At 41.6% G+C, this 17,525-nt stretch overlaps 1 protein-coding gene across 1 annotated transcript in view; it reads left to right on the forward strand.

The window, feature by feature from the left end:
• Positions 1-17,525, forward strand: part of RAPGEF5 (Rap guanine nucleotide exchange factor 5) — a 163,051-nt gene that overhangs the window by 61,084 nt on the left and 84,442 nt on the right. The window contains exons 8-9 of the mRNA XM_027738414.2: positions 264-340; positions 9,255-9,380. Of these exons, the coding sequence (XP_027594215.1) occupies positions 264-340; positions 9,255-9,380 (203 nt within the window). The remainder of the gene's footprint in view (positions 1-263; positions 341-9,254; positions 9,381-17,525) is intronic.

The raw sequence follows: 17,525 nt of genomic DNA on the forward strand, positions 1-17,525 counted from the left end.
CAGTAGCATGAATATAACTGTTTAGTGCTGGATTTTACTACCTGGGGAAAAGTAGAGTATACTGTATTTAGCATTTGTCTAAACTCAATAAGGTGCACCTTAACAGGATCTGTCCAAAATCACTCAAGGAGTTAACTAGAATGCTGAAGATTGAACAAGGTTTCTTGAATGGTCACCCTCTTTGATCTAAACTGGGCCATGTTGCTTTGCTGCTTCTTGTGATTTAAATCTGCCTGCTTCCAATGTATTCTTTCTTATTTTAGCTATCTGTCAAAATGAGGAAAACAGCAGTCAAGAAATAAGAGGACTAGAAGAGCTCAAGGATACCTCTGATGCACAGGTAAATGTGTAAAATAATGGAGTCTTGGGAATGTTTTTAGATCTACAAATTGAAGAACTGTTTGGTACAGCAAGCATGTAGGAAGGAGAAAGTCTGCTGAATCTCATTTTATGTGGCTATTTAGAATAAGATTGATGATTATTCTGGGAATTAATCCCATCATGTTGCAATTGGACAGCATTCTTCAGCTATCTTTCTGCTCTTTTTAGATAATACACATAGCATATACCAGATGTGAAAGTAAAATGAGATGTGTTTTAGGAGGCGAGGGCATATGACATTTTGATTGAATTTTAATCACTGTAAGTAGACATGCAATGAAATGAGGATACTTATTAGTCATTCAAGTGCAAGCAACAACCTTCTTCTTTCCTTGCCTAACTGCCCTCATTTACAACCAAAGCACACTTCTAGATATTGCTCAGAAGAAACTTAACTGCTTTTTAGAGTACTTTATTGTGGAATTGCTTACCCTTTTTAATTCTGTGAATATTATTTGATTAATCTGCAATTCATTCAGTCATTTAGTTCATGCATTCAAGCTGTGCAAGGGTGACTGCATTGCTTATTGTACTGGTACTGATTATTGCTTTTAATTTAAAACTGATTTTCCACAGTCTGGGCTGTTTTTTTCTTCTTCTATTCCTCTTGCAAATGTTATGTTCCCTTGCCACCTTTTCTCCTTCCCCTACATGCAATGTGCAGTTCCTACCACTGGTTTATCTCCCTAACACCCTGCCAAACTGAAAAGTTGTGTGCAAGAAAGACAGAATTTACACTGATGTTTGTGATCAAGCCTAGCTGAAGGGGTACAAGCCATGTAGCCAAGTGAGTAGTACCTATTTCTTTCTAAAGGTAGGGGCTGGCTCGACCACAGTGAGCCCAGTCAGCTCTGGTAGTAGACATTGGCCATGGCAGACACCTGGAGAGTGCAGGCAGAAGGGCTTGGGACCATGTGGACATGCCAATTGCACCAATGTGTACTTGGGCTTTTCTAGCACACTCTCAGAGTCACGTTCAGACATGATTTTTGGAAATGACCTGCTCTTTTCTTAGTTGCACACAGTTTCAAATCCACTAAAAAATAAAAGGGTAGTAGGAGCCCTAATATGTGAAAAATTTGTTACCCAACTTTGATTCCTAATTCACATCAGTGTAGGGCTAAGGATCAGTTTTGTAGAGGTCGGGTGTGCATTACAGAGATATAGAAGAGACCCAGGGGGAAGTACTGACCTCACTGCCCCAAGAATCTGACTTTCTGGGGTTTTTTGTGGGGGATTTCATGTATGCTTAGTTCTACTTGATTGTTGTAGATATGGTTTTTTGAAAATGTTTGTTCCCATTTGTGACATTGACAACACATGCTCAAAGCTCCTGAGTAGCCAGCTAATAAAAATACATGGACTGATTATAAAAGCCCATAAGAATTTATTATTAGGATATTGATTCACCCAGCTTTTATTTGACTGGAAACCAGCTTCTAAAATTTGAAAGAATATGAAACATTTAAAATTTAACAGTTACTAAATGACCAGTTAACAAAAGTATTCATGTGCTCTACTGGGAGGAGAGCAGAAGTGTTATCAGAGTAGTAGTTGCTCAGATTTGTTTGTTAGTGCCATAAAAATGACATCCAGTGAAGAACAAATACAGTTTGTTTCAAGGGAGTGAATAATCTTTTTCACTTTAGTCAGACTGTGTATGGTACTAGAGCAAAGCAAGCAATCCTATCTTTTGAGGCAGTGCATATGGTTTTAAGTTTTCAGGTTGATCAGAGGTGAAGCCAGTAATAATTATGTTGTTTTCACCAGCCACAGAAGGAGATAGAGGTACGGTGGAAAAAACCAAATCACCATAAACCTTTAACAGAGTTGAAGGGTGTGGTGTCCACTCTCAACACTGCTCTGGGACAGAGGCTTGATTTACATGGGAGTTAGCTGACAAAACTGGTAGAAGTGTGGAAAAAATTTGGTTTGGGGATTTTTAAAAGCAAGCGTGCTGTAAACAATGTCAATAAAAGATCCCATCCTGTCTGCCTAGGGATGTCTTAATTCACCTCCATGTCATTGTTACCATGTTCATTTATGATCTTTGCAGAGGGAATATTTTCCAATGGATGTGCTGAGACAGAAGAAGTGTTGTCAGCATCTTCACTTTTTCAACCTCAGTAGTGACTAATTTGATTTAATTTCCATTAAACTTTTTTATTTCATTTCAGATATTGCATAAACACATTTAATTATAGTAATTTTGAGCCATGAATGGTAGTAAAGCCTTACTATAAAATTCCTACATTCTTTTATCATTCATTAAATTAAAGCCAGTTAAACTATGCAACTTTGTGATTTTCACCTTCACATAGGTTTGTACTTGTATCTCTAGTCTACATGACTTACAGGACTAAGCAAGGACATCTAGGCATGCAGGGTTTTAGAGAGGATGTTCTTGCACAAAATAAAATCAAAGTTGCACTTTGCAAGTAGGGTGACTTGACTTTACCCTTTTGTCTAACAGCTTCAAAAGTATTGCTTCAAAATTAAATTTATATTGACAAGTGAAAATGACCAGTAATCAGAGACTGTCAACATCTTACAAAACAGTTTTTAGAAACTGTCATCAATTATTTAATTGACCTGGAGGTTTTCTTCGGAGTATTTAGCAGAAAGATTTATAGTGGAAAGTCAGCATAAGTGAGGAAATCAGAATTAAAAGGGAAGGATTCATAGCTTTCTTCTTCATTATGAAAAAACATGTTTAACCTTTTGTATTTCAGGTGCATTCTTTACTCCCAGAGGCAAGCATGTACAATTAATTTAATAATACCTTAACCCTCTGAGAAATTTTTTATCCTCTTGAAACCCAATAACAGTTTCTTTTTCATGTTCTCTTCAATTCTTTCAATTAATGAACTATTAGCAGAGAAGGGGACATGTTAAAATGTAGTATCTCTACTTGGTGGTTATTTGAAATAGGACAATATGATTCTTCAATGAAATTGCCAATTTGAATACAGACCATATTTGTGGCAGGGCTAATGGGCTTGCATTTAGAGTTACTTCATCCCTGGGATGCTCATCTATGTGGAAGGCAGTAATATGCTCTGTGTGAACACAGACAGAAGGCAAGTGGTGAAAGAGAGCAAGACCCATGTGTTCAGACTGTTCACAGAATCACGGAATATGCTGAATTGGAAGGGACTCACAAGGATCATCGAGTCCAACCCTTATCCCTGCACAGGACTATCCCCAAGAGTCCCACCATGTGCCCGACAGTATCAGCCAAATGCTCGTTGAACTCTGACAGCCTTGATGCTGTGACCACTTCCCTGGGGAACCTGTTCCAGTGCCCAACCACCCTCTGGGTGAAGAACCTTTCTCTAATATCCAACCTAAACCTCCCCTGACACAACTTCATTCCATTCCCTCAGGTCCTGTCACTGCTCACCACAGAGAAGAGATCAGGGTCTGCCCCTCCTTGTTCCACTCACGAGGAAGTTGTAACTGCAGTGAGGTCTCCCCTCAGCCTCCTCTTCTCCAGGCTGAACAGACCAAGCGCCCTCAGCTGCTCCTAATACAGCTTCCCCTCAAGGCCCTTCACCATCTTCATTGCCCTGAATATCTTTCTTATATTACAGTGCCCAAAACTGCACACAATATTCAAGGTGAGGCCACTCCAGTGCAGAGCAGAGTGGAACAATCCCCTCCCTCTACTGGCTGGCGATGCTTTGCCTGATGCCCCCCAGACACAGTTGGCCCTCCTGGCTGCCAGGGCACTGCTGACACATAGTCAACTTGCCATAGACCAGGACCCCCAGGTACCTTTCCAGCATCTCATTCCCCCATCTGTCTATACATCCGGGGTTGCCCCATCCCAGGTGCAGAATCCGCCACTTTCTCTTGTTGAACTTCATATGGTTGGTGATTGCTCAGTCCTGTAATTTGTTGAGGTCTCTCTGCAGGGCCTCCCCGCCTTCCAGGGAGTCAACAGCTCTTCTGAGTTTTGTGTCATCTGCAAACTTGCTTAATATCCCTTCCAGTCCTGCTTCCAAGTAATTCATGAAGATGTTGAAGAGCACAGGGCCTAAGATGGAGCCCTGTGGAACCCTACTAGTGACAGGTCACCAGTCTGATGTCACTCCATTCACTATTACCCTCTGTGTTCAACTCATGAGCCAATTGCTCACCCACCACATGATGTGTTTATCCAGCTGTGTGCTGGACATTTTGTCCAGAAGGATCCTGTGAGAGACAGTATTGAAAGCTTTACTGAAATCCAAAAAGATTATATCAACTGGCTTCCCCTTGAATATACTGAAACCAACTGTTACCCCAAAACTGAAGTCCCCCTTCTTCTTCTTAACGTAAGTGGCTTTAACCATTGGGCTTTGCTTCATACACTGAAGATCAATAAATGTTTGTTCAGAAGGGACTCATATGCCACTCGTAGGTCATGGTCTACCTTGTCTGGGCACATGTCCTGGTTCCAGCCAGGACAGGGTTAATTTTTGCAGTAGCCAGTATGGCCATGGCCAGGACCTAGAGCTTACTCAGGTCAGTGTAGCATGGCAGAGGGAGCAGTTAGATATTGTCTATTGTTGGGGAGTTTCTGTGGGAATTGTTATTTTTTTGTACCCTCTGTCAGTATTGTTGCTGTTACTGTTCATTTTCGTATCTCATTGCTGTTTCTGGTAAATTGTTCTTATTTTAACCCGAGATCTTTACCTTTTGTGTCTTCAATTCTCCTCTCCATTTCACTGCAGAGGGGGAGGGGGAGGTGAAAGGGAAGGAGTGAGCAAGAGGCATGTGGTTTAGAGAGTCACCGTGGGAACACTAAATTGGGGAGTACCATTCCTAAACCACGACAGCACAAGACGAAGGTGTAAGAAGTGCCTACACAGTACTAAGATCCCAGATCCAGAGAGACTCTAAATCTTTATAGTCTCAAAGCCCTAGTGGGCCATAATGCTTTGAGTCATCCTTAACCTACAAGCCTCTGGGGTTACAGCACAAGATGTAACACTCTCTGCTGGAAGCATCCTGCAGCCGTGAAAAAAGCAGGTTTGGCTCTAGTTGATGTCCCCAAACCATCAAAGTGTTGCAAAGCACAGACATCAGACTTCTTGCAAATCTTAGGTTCCCTGTTTAAATTCCTTGAGAAAAAGCAGAATATTAGGAAACAACTGATTTGACCATTTTTACGAGTCTACTGTAGAGTAAAAAAAATTTCTCTTCCTAAGTACCTCTTTTTCTCTATTGGTTAAACAAGTCTGGACAACTAGTTCACTATATTCTTCCACATTTGATAAAATCAGTCTTAGTGCTGATCTGCAGGTGATAACGGTGTGTCTGAACTGGTTTACAAACCAGTGTCCGCGATTTAGAAGATAAGGAGCTAATCTCATAGAAAATGTAAGGACCTTGAGAGCCTACCAATCATGGAAAAAAGGGCTGGCTACTCAGGAAGAGTTTGGGAATATAGTTAGGCATGTAGAAAGAAATTTAGAGAGACGAAGGCCCAATTTGAACTCAATCTAACCACTTCTGTTAGGGATAACAAAAAGTCTTTCTACAGATGCATCAATAGCAAAAGGAGGGGCAAGGAAAACCTCCATTCTTTATTGGACATGGGCAGGAACGTAGTTATCAAAGATGAGGAAAAGGCTGAGGTATTTAACACCTTCTTTACCTCAGTTTTCAACAGTAAGACAGGTTGTCCTGAGGACAGCTGGCTTCTGGAGCTTGTAGAAAGAGATAAGAAGCTGAATAGCCCCCCTGTAATCCAGGAGGAAACAGTTAGCAACCTGCTGAGCCACTTGAATCCTCAAAGTCTGTGGGACCAGATGGGATCCACCCACGGGTGATGAGGGAGCTGGTGGGAGAGCTTGCCAAGCCGCTGTCCATCATCTACCAACAGTCCTGGCTCACTGGGGAGGTCCCAGATGATTGGAAGTTGGTGAATGTCACGCCCATCTGCAAAAAGGACCGGAAGGAGGACCGGGGAAACTACAGGCCCGTCAACCTGAGCTCAGTGCCTGGCAAGGTTATGGAGCAGATCATCCTCAGTGCAATCACACAGCACCTAAAGGATGGACAAGGGATCAGACCCAGCCAGCATAGGTTTAGGAGGGGCAGGTCCTGTCTGACCAACCTGATCTCCTTTAATGATCAGGTGACCCTGGTGGATGAGGGGAAGGCTGTGGATGTGTCTACCTGGACTTCAGCAAAGCCTTTGACACCATCTCCCATAGCATACTCCTGGAAAAGCTGGCAGCCCACGGCTTGGACAGGGGCACTCTCTGCTGGATTATGAACTGGCTGGAGGGCCGGGCCCAGGGAGTGGTGGTGAACGGTGCTGCATCCAGTTGGTGGCCGGTCACTAGTGGTGTCCCCCAGGGATCAGTGTTGGGCCCAGTTCTGTTTAATATCTTTATTGATGATTTAGATGAGGGGATTGAGTCCACTATAAGCAAATTTGCAGATGACACCAAGCTAGGGGGGAGTGTCGATCAGCTGGAAGGCAGGAGGGCTCTGCAGAGGGACCTGGACAGACTGGAGAGATGGTCTGATTCCAGCGGGATGAGGTTCAACAAGGCCAAGTGCCGGGTCCTGCACTTTGGCCACAACAACCTCATGCAGCGCTACAGGCTGGGCACAGAGTGGCTGGAGAGCAGCCAGACAGAGAGGGACCTGGGAGTTGGGATTGACAGGAAGCTGCATGAGCCAGCAGTGTGCCCAGGTGGCCAAGAAGGCCAATGGCATCCTGGCCTGTATCAGGAACAGTGTGGCCAGCAGGAGCAGGGAAGTGATTCTTCCCCTGTACTCAGCACTTGTGAGGCCACACCTCGAGTACTGTGTCCAGTTCTGGGCCCCTCAATTCAGGAAGGATACTGAGGTGCTGGAGCAGGTCCAGAGAAGAGCAACGAGGCTGGTGAAGGGACTCAAGCACAAGTCCTGTGAGGAGAGGTTGAGGGAGCTGGGGTTGTTTAGCCTGGAGAAGAGGAGACTTGGGGGAGACCTCATCACTCTCTACAACTCCCTGAAAGGAGGTTGTAGCCAGGTGGGGGTTGGTCTCTTCTCCCAGGCAGCTGTCAGTAAGACAAGAGGGCATGGTCTTAAGCTCGTCCAGGGGAGGCTTAGGTTAGATATTAGAAAGAAATTTTTTACAGAGAGGGTAATCAGGCATTGGAATGGGCTGCCCAGGGAAGTGGTGGATTCTCCGTCCCTGGAGGTTTTTAAGATGAGACTGGATGTGGCACTTAGTGCTATGGTCTAGTAACCACGGCGGTGTTGGATCAAGGGTTGGACTTGATGATCTCAGAGGTCTTTTCCAACCTGGCTGATTCTATGATTCTATTCTGTGATTCTATGATTAGGCAGTGCAATTCCTTCTGTTCTCAGTGGGTTTCTGACCTTCAAACCAGTCACATGGGAAAGCTGGGTTCCTCAGGAGGCTGGATTCAGGAAGAGCAGAGGACATGCAGGGTACAGGCTGTATAGGCTGTATCTGAAATCCTTTCCTTCACCAGAGCTGAAGTATATAATACAGGCTTGTGAGGAGATGTCTTCATCCAGACTGGAAGAATGTAGGCATGTACAAATTTATTTCAATGAATTCAGTAAGGATGACTCTTTGTACTTGGTTGTGAAGCCTATTTTTTCCATCAGTGTTAAAGCACTTATTCGTAAACTGGATTTGTTTTCTTCTTCAACTGAAGAAGTCTTAACCCCCACTTCCCTCTTCCTTGGAGAAACCAGCAGACTATTTGAGTGGGCACTCTCATACCTTCATGGGCAGGAATTTCTTAAGGCCAAAGAATTGGAGCCTGCATGGCACTATGGGTTAGCAGTCAGGGCATCCGTAGCTTTTAGGCCTGACTCACAAGATGTGTTGTGAATTTTGGAGTAGATAGCTATTCATTTAAACTCAAGATGAATAGTAGCAAGAAAATGGTGGAGGAAGTGGGGAAAAAATGTTTATTTGCAGATTGTCTTTGAAGTCTAATACCATAGCTGTGCCATATGATGGGCCCTCCCAAAGCATATGCTGTTCCCACAGGAAACACCTGGGCTAATAAAAGCTGTGTGGTATCATCGCGCCAGGTCTCAGTTATGCAGAGGCTATATCTATAAGCAAAGCATGGACAGTGATATTAGCCACTGACTTTTCAGGGAGCAATTTAGCCCATATCAACTAACTTTGCAATGGGTCTCTGTTACGCCTGCGTGCAAGCATGAATCCATTTTTATATATATATATATATGGCATTTTTAGAAAACAACCAGTGCTCAATGTTTTGGCAAAACACTACAAGCATAACTTGAATAACTGTCAGAATATTAGCCAAAAAAATAGCTTTTAAAGCAAATATAATTTTCTTCCCTAAACAAAATCAAGAGAGACTGATTTGTTATTTACGGAATAAATAAATGTGACACAACTTATCTTTTGAGTCTTGCATACGTGAAAAATGGTTGGGGTGGGAGCAGAGGGAGTTGTAGCCTGTTATTTTTAGGACTGCCTTTTGTTGCACTTCAGTCTTTTTCCAGAGCTGTTCCTGGCTAACTTTCCCATGAGTTTTTAACCTCTTGCTCTTGTTCTCTTATGTAACAGGAAACAGGCTGACAGGAACAAATAAAACACAGCATATCTGATAGTTGCACTCAGAGGAGCGGTTGATTTAGTTAGCCCTGCCTTCTTCCCTCCAAAGTAGATACATTTGGAGATTCAGATGTGCCTCCACTCCTCTCCAGTTGTTTCCTGGGAAGCAGCGACTTGTTTGTGTTCAGCAAGCAGCACTGAAGTACCGCAAATATGAGAAAACAGATGCATTTCTTTTAAGGTTGAAATTTGTGGCGGTGTCATGTCCTGGGATTGTGGATTTAAGTATTTGTTTGCTCTTTCTCCCACCCTTAAGGCAGGAGTTTTATGCAAGCTTCAGGGAAGAGATGACATCGGACGGATTGAGCTGGTCCAGAAGCTGGCGAGAGAGAACTGCCAGTTTTTGCAGGCGGATAGAAAATCACTGGAGAAGGCAGAACAAGTAAGACATTTCTTGTTTGGGGTTTTTTTTGTTTTCTTCTGACTGGGGAGGGAGATTTAGGTCACAAAACTGAAATAGCAAAGCTGATGGTCAGAATCCAGGGCACACATTATTCATGGAGCTGTAACTGCTCTCCTCTGGCATTTACATTTCTCTGAAGTGCGTTCAGGTCAATAATTGTCAACGCACTTAAATTATTATGTTGTCATTAGCTGTCAGTTGCTGTTATTAATATCTTAGACACATAGGATGTAGCAGATGACTTCAGGATGCTTTTTACCAAATTGTTGGGTTTTAGGGCATATTTAAATAATGTATAAGGTATATGAGTACATCAAGTACTTACTTTAAATTGTCTTAAAATTACTTTATTGCTGGTATATTTGGATGTAAGTATTGGCTGGAACTTTTCAGTGTGAATTAAAAAGAATGGTCTGGATAGGGAATTCAGTGGTTTTTTTTTCTTTTAAATTGTGTTTTCAATCGAAAGTTACACTGAAGAAAGCAGCATTCCATGTAATGCTTCTGAAAGTATTTATTCAGATGTTAATAACTGGATTGAAAATGCACTGAAACTTGACTGCTCTGCTTATAGCACGTCTCCTAATATTGTTCTCTTAGTAAAGATTTCTGTTCTGATTGCATATTAATCTAAAGCTGCAGAGGATAATAACAGCAAGAAACAAAAAAAATCCCACCTAGTCCTCGTGTCTCTTGCCATTTTGTGTATATAATTTATTCCATATTCTGTTCACTGGACAGGAGAAAAAAGGCACGTGCTTTAGAAAAGAAATACTTTTCAGCTCATCTGCAAACTCATTCCTATTGAAATAAAGCTGCACAAAGGAAAAGAGAATGATGAAAACTTAGAGCTTCATGCTATTCTGTTCAGCAACATATAAGGTCTGGTTTGGTGTAGTTAAATATGTAATTGTATCAGTAGGTGTGCAGAAGCGAAAAAGGTAATTAGCCAGGCTAAGTCCTCTAGATTGAATTGTTCCTCAGCTGACCCGCTAGCCATGGACATCTGGCAGAATTTCCGTATATCTTTAAACTCTATCTACAAAGCACAATTAAAAGTTTAGGTGCTTAAATAAAGAAGATTTTTAAGCCAGGGAATGTTTCTGTTGTGTTTCAGGATTTGGAAGCAAGATTACAGATACGTGGGCATAGAGGAGAGGGGAATGTCGGGACTGATACTCCAAAAATTCAGTGGATATTTTTGCTGCTTACTCCAGTCATTGCAAAGGGTGCTGTGGTGTCAGCTGCAGTTCTGTAGCTGCACAGATTACAGTACAGTTCCAAAAATGGAAAGGAAAAAAGCACTCAGCTTTTCTTCTCCTTTTGAAAAGTGTGGTACTTAGCAATTGCTGCTATTTAGGAGATGAGTGACTTCAGTTTAGCAGGAGTTAGAGCAATCTGCTCATATCCATCCTGAGCAGTATAATGCAGCAGTTACTGCTCTGAGGCAAGGATATGCCTTTAGACTTTGAGGATATGCTTTTAGAGGTGACAACAAAGAGAAATGTTGTCTGAGAGACTGCAGAAGCCCAGGTCATTCCTCATCTGCCCTTTATTTCTGGGTAGGGAATGTCTTACAGCTAGTGCAGGCAATAATTAATCATGGTTTGCTTCCTCTCCCAGTCTACAATTTACTGGTTATTGTAGGGTGAGAGTGATGTGTCTCTTCCCTTCAGTCCAGGCAGCCCATGCCCAGATCTAAGAGAGATCTGCAGTCCACAGTGTGGGTATATTTGCTAAGCCCCCAACTAGACTATTGATTTCATTACGAATAGTCGCCAAGAAGGCACTACTGAACATGGGTAAGGCTTGTCATAGCTTCTCAGTTTAGCTGACTCAGGTAACTAGCTTTCCCTGGGAAAAATGCACACATTGCTGTGGAGGGGTGGTGGGTTGCATACGTTCAGGAAGCTGTGAGCTTCCATCCCTTCCTCTCCCTCCCTTCCTCCCATGTGGTCTGAGAGCTGATCCGACGCACGTGCAGGTGTCAGGATTTGACTGGCTGGGCAGAGTTCACTGTTCCAGGCAGCGATTCCCCCTCCTTTCAAAGGAGAAAAGCAGCAGGCTGAATTGTAGTGAGTACTGCTTGGATCCAGACTTTCAGACCTTCCCATCTCATCCTGCTGCTACAAAAGTGATGGCAGATTCATTGGCATTGGCTTACTACCCAGTCCCTTGGGCTCACTGTAAATGTTAGAGGAACAACATGTTCAGGGTGTGGTGTTCTTATTATGTGTTACATGTCCATGTGCTACACGTCTTTTTTTATTATTTTTAAAAGCATAGCTTACTTTTACCTTGCTTTCTTAGAAACACGGGGTGATGGGCACTCAGTGTAGGAGTGAAATGGGTATGCTCTGCATGTTTTCCACAGGACCCTCATTTCTCAGCAAGTACCCTTGCGCTAAAGCTTTCACCAGCTTTCCCTCCTGGGGAGCTCAAACTGTGTTTTCTTGGATGATCTGTCCTCCTCAAAGGGATGGCATGCAGTCTGTAAATCAGATGCCTGAACACCCTGCCAGGCTGCTCTCCCTGCACTTGGAGAGCTTGCTAGCTGGATTGGCCTCCTGGCAGCCCATGTCGAAGCAGAAATGCTGCTGGTTTGCAGGGCTGTGTGTTTCTTTCAGCCTGGGCCAGTGTCACTGTTCAAAGCTGGGGGCTTTATAACCTACCTGGAAGTAAAGCTGCTCTTTCCGAGATGACCAATGGGGAATTTTGCCTAAAGCAGAGTTCTAGGTTGTCCTCCTCTAGAATTATGAAAAAAAACCCAAAACCCCAGCTTGAATGTGCATATGCATAATTCCTCTCTACATATACTCTGTCCCAGGCATGTGATGGGAAATGGAGTAGGGGCTCCCTTGGTGCTACCCACTGTGTTTCTAAAGAAGATCTCTTCAGATTTGTACAACCTCACATGGATTTCCAACATCAGTAGCAAAAATAAATGTAGTTTAATTGGGTTTTGATGATTCTTGTACTTTCCTGTAAAGAAGGAAGTGTTCTCAGCCTAATCACAGAATTTGGTACTAACTACCCCAATAACTCTTTTTCCTGTACAGTGAATGAGGTGTGGAGTGTGATGGGGAGCTAGACTGGATGACTAAGAGAACTGGTGAGCTCTCCTGCCATTCAAGTATATAGTCATTATCTTAATCTGAGTTTGAGGACAGAAGTTAGTGATTCACTTAGGGAAGGTAGATGACATGTGGATGCAGAAGAGATTTTTGGGCAGATAAAGTAGCTAAAAGTATTCTTTAAGGTGTGGTTGTTGGAGTTCTGTGGTCCACAGAGGGCAGGTGAAGCATGGATTGATTTGGATTGATAGTTCAGAAGGAGATGAAAAATAATTATTTTTTCCCAGAAAAGGCAGATGGTCTGGAAGAGGGAAAATACGTGACAGCTGGGTGGTTCACTGGAGAAAAGCTCAGTTTGGAACTATTGTGGGTGAGAGAAGGGATTCCTTTAGTCTGGCTGTGTTCTGGAGGGTGTAAAATTGGGGTGTGTGTACATGATGTACATGCATATATTTTTACTTCATACTTTAAGTACCCTTATCAGAAACTCCATACTGCTTTTGTTTCAGTTTTCTGGTGTGCTCTCATTTCTCTTCAGATTTGTGGTCTGAAGGAAAAAAAGAGCTTTGAAAAAGTCATATAATTTAAAAAGTTCTGTGCTCAAACTCTGTTATATGTGAGCTGCTTAATTGATTTTGGCACTGGAAGCTGACAATGACCAGGTTAGACTGGTATATTGGAACTGGTGTTTCTCAGTAGCTCACAGTGCCAACTTCTTCTGTGGTGAATATAGTGTTTGCAAAGTGCTCTAATCATATTGGTACTCTCAGACTCATAAAGAAAAACAAAAACTAAATTACAGTGATTTTTCCCCCCATTCCTGCTTGATGATGTGTTAGAATAAGGTGCTTAATTAAGGCACTGAACCTACCATAGGTGTTAGGTTTCCTAAACCTCAGCTTTGCTAGGGAGTAGAAAGTTAATAGTACTAAATAAGATTCTAAATAGGAAGGTAAGCTTCTTCTCTTGTATCTCATTGAATTCCTACAATGAGATACAATGTACTGACAAATAAAGAAAACAAGATGGTTGTCTAAAACACACAGAAATTATTTTAGTATCAAATGTGGGCTAGAGTAAAAATAACTGTGCAAACTTGCAATTCTAATTTTATCATTGCATGCAAATCACACACATAAGCCTAGGGAAAAGTAAAACTGGATATTTGTATTTTTATGCGATTTAAGTATTTCATTCCCTTTCAAAAGTTGCTTTGACAGAAAATAGATGAAAAATCTGTATTGAAATATTCAGCTATAAAATGCACCCGCTTTTTTGAGAAGTTTGCTTATTAGTAGCATTAATTATAATATAGAAAGCAAGTTCTGTATGTAAAGCCATTTGAAGTAATTTATCATAGCTTTTTTTCCTCCAGCATACTTTTGAGATGCATTTGAGGCACATTTGCACTAAACCATAGTTTTTGAAACTCCTCGTAAGCAACTAGAACTCAATTGAATAATGGCTTTATAGTAGATGTGAAACTGTTTGTACAGTGTTTCCAGTTATTATTTCAATGAAGTGTTGCACTCATTAAGAAAATCACATCTGTTTATAGTGTCATTGTCTTAGTAGAGTTGGAAAAGTGCTTTTCATCCCAGCAACATGGGGAGAATATTCTTTAGATTATATTATCATTTTCATGGTCAGATCAACTGAATAAGCTGTTTACAAATTGATGGTAATGTTCAGAGGAAATTTAAGATTCTCTAAGGTGCTCATAAGAGATCTAAAGAATATTAATTTCTTTATTCAACTATATAAATTATGTTCTAGGCTGAGGCTCTTCCAGTACTTCCCTGCATTGGTGGGGAGGGGAACATTTCCTAAATCCACCCTGTAATCCCTTTACAGATTAATGTATGTATTAATTAGAGTTACATACTGTTTAAAAGTATATAAGTACATACAGCTTGAGTGTATTGATTCTGTGAGAGTTCAATATGAAAGAGATATATTATAGGAGGCAGGTATGTTTTCAGAAGGACAACAGATACTGAAGAACAGTTTTGTTAATTTACTGGGTACTAACTTTTGTAATCAGTGGTCTCATTAAGAAGACAGATGATTTGCTCATTGAAGCAGGTTAGTGGTTGAGCTGAAGCTGTTAAAAGGCTTACAACAACAGAAGATTAACGACTTAGAGCCTTGGGTTGTATAGATTACTCACGACCAAGGAATTTCATAAGGAAATTCCAGCTGTGACACACCAAGGTTATTTTAGGGTACATCTACCTGTCCAGCTGGAGACAAGAATGAATGTCAGGACATGTCCAGAGCTGCTGTTTTTGTTAGCTTTTGTTAGACAAAGCTGTGGCACTATACTGATATGCTGTTGGATTGATGGTCAATAATCAGGGTTCCGATGGAAAAATATTCTTTAAAACATTGATATCAAATGACATCTGAATACAGGCAGTGACTGAAATTTTACTTTCTAAAAAAATCATCACTTTTGTTGTATCTGCTCTGTCTGGGACAGATCTATTGTGTATCTTGAGTGCAGATTTGCTACTTTTCACTCTTGGCCGCTACTCTACATCTCGGGCAGAACTGTGAATCAAGTGGGCACAATTATACACAGTTTAGCACAACTAAACAACTATACACAACTACAGCACAGTTTTGCAGGAACTTTCATGGCTTGAATATCTATGAAGTGGTATAGATGTCTAAAGTCTTTTAAGCAGAATGGGTTTAGCATGTTAGCCCAGGAGTTAGCTATTTCTCTTTATACCTCTTAGATCTGCCAGTATTAGCAGAGAGAGCTGTACCAGGGTAAGATGAGAGTTGGCAATTTTGTTTAAGTCTTCAACTACAAGCCAAGAAAAAAATGAATCTATCAATGAGGCTGTCAGTTTATATCTCTGTATTGAGTAAGAGTGACTAAGAGGTATGTACATGCTTGCTGCGGAGGTAAGCTGAAGTTCAAGACTCTGGTCCGAATCAGGGGAACAGGGACTTGAATCTAGTTCTGTCTTGTTCTGGAGAGAGTGTCCTATTCCAGATGGTCGATCTTTCATCTGCTGGAATGAATGCATAGCCCAAGGTGATCACCTGTTCTTTGTAAGCCAACCTCTTTATCTTCTGAGAAGAAAAGACTTCTGCAGGTCCTAGGCTTTTTTTTTTTTTGGGTGCAGAACAGGCACAGGCATCTTTTTGAAATGGAAAAAGTTTCCCAGAGTTAAGGCTCCTTCTGCTCAGATGTAGGACTGGGATCATTTGCACGCTAGCAAAAGCTTTGTTTCAGTCTTTTGCAGCACTTCTATTAAAATAATGAGAAAAGTATTTTTATTTGCTATATACTTTTCAGAGGACTTACTGTTCCTTTTGTTAAGTCTAATGTGGCCAGAGTTTTGGAGGAGAACATCCTCTTGTCAGGGATGCAAAACAGTGGTGAAATTATATGGTCCTTCTCCCTGTAAAATAAAAGCTCTGCAGTCATGCTTGTGCTTGCATGATATGTTGTGAGCTTAGTGTAGGAACACATTTACTGGAAACCTCCCTGTTTTCCTTTGAGTCAAGTTACATATTCCCACAATACTTTCCTCCAGATGCTTGACCTAGTGTTTGAAAGAAAAGAAAGCCTAATTTGCTCCTCTTTGATTTATTCGGTAACATTAAACTACTTTGTATAGAAGGAAATTCCACATACACATTTTGCATGCTGGGCTTTCTTTGGTGTGGAATGGTGACTCATTCTTGTATGGGACAATACCTTAGCTCCTGGGCTGAAAGGGGTAAAAAGGGCACATGGTATTTAGCAAGCTAAAACCTGAGACCCAGAACTTTGAATTTTATTTTTGACTCCATTGGTTATTTAATAAATAACCTTCTTCAAATCTTGCTGCTTCTCTGCACCTTTGTTTACCAGGTATAAAACGGGGTCTTCAACATGTGGGACCTTGAAGGGTGCCATAAAACCTGCAGTGGTTAATGAATGTTGATGAATTGCTTTGGTATCCCTTTTAGGTGGTTTGGGGATCCCAAGCAAGCTGGAAGTGGGTTGGACTTTGAACTGCTGAGGGCCAGGGAGATATTTTTTTAAATTCTTAGCATAGCTGAGGCAAGGCCAAGCAGTTTCAGTCACTACGCAGCCTCTGGGTCCTTGGGCATTGCTTCAGTGGCTGTACTGCCCCAAATGCTTGTCCCCAGCCCTGGGCTGTCCCATGTAGTGCAGCTTTATGAAGAGACACAGGGAATAATGAAGCTGAAAAATAAAATAAATACACCTTTCTTGTGGGGTTATTTTCCAACTGGTTCAGTTTCCTTCACATTATGGGGATATGGATATGGGGTGAGAATGAGATATGGTGTGAGGGATGACCCATGCAGGCTCCTGATGAAATACAGCCATCCTCCTTCATTCACAAAAGCCTTGTGACTTACAAAATCCAGAAACTGAACTGTGTCAAATGAAATTTCCTTGCATTTTTTCGGCAGCCAGTATTTTAATCTAGGTCCTGTGCTTCACCATGTGGCTTCGTGAAGGCATGCATGCACAAAGAAGGGTGTGAATGATGAGTGGAGGTCAGCATCCAGGAGCAGGGAAGAGGACAGGAGTGCTGTTTTTCATGGGAAGTTGGACTACACAGTTCTTAGTGTGGTGGTACTCTAATCCTGGGAACTCTGAGTAATAAAGGTGCCTAGATCTCTCTGTCAAGTTAGGGAATTTGTTACCTAAATTCAGGAAGATTAAAAAGAAAAGTTGATAATACTCTGAATATGTATCATGCAAAAGTATGATATTTTTTCTGAATTCTGAATTTCAAGAGAAGTAATTTTGTCCTTCACCTTTCAGTGGTGCAGATCTTTTAAGTCATTCATTGTTCTACTAGACTCTTCTCTTAGAATTGAAAACAATCAAGGACATCTGGCTTTGGCTCGTACTGTGGACCTGGCTGAGGAGAAACATACAATTTTTTGGACAATTTTTTGATAAACTAGAAGCTGATGGCTGTCCACTACAGCATCCTCTTTGGAAGTTGTCTGAGATTTAGTAGCTGGCCCAGAGATCAGTCATGTTAAAAGGATTCAGTGCAAAATGAAG

Source organism: Pipra filicauda, unplaced genomic scaffold, assembly GCF_003945595.2.
Source record: "Pipra filicauda isolate LSUMZ 115617 unplaced genomic scaffold, ASM394559v2 scaffold88_size2543281_pilon, whole genome shotgun sequence".
Taxonomy (NCBI): domain Eukaryota; kingdom Metazoa; phylum Chordata; class Aves; order Passeriformes; family Pipridae; genus Pipra; species Pipra filicauda.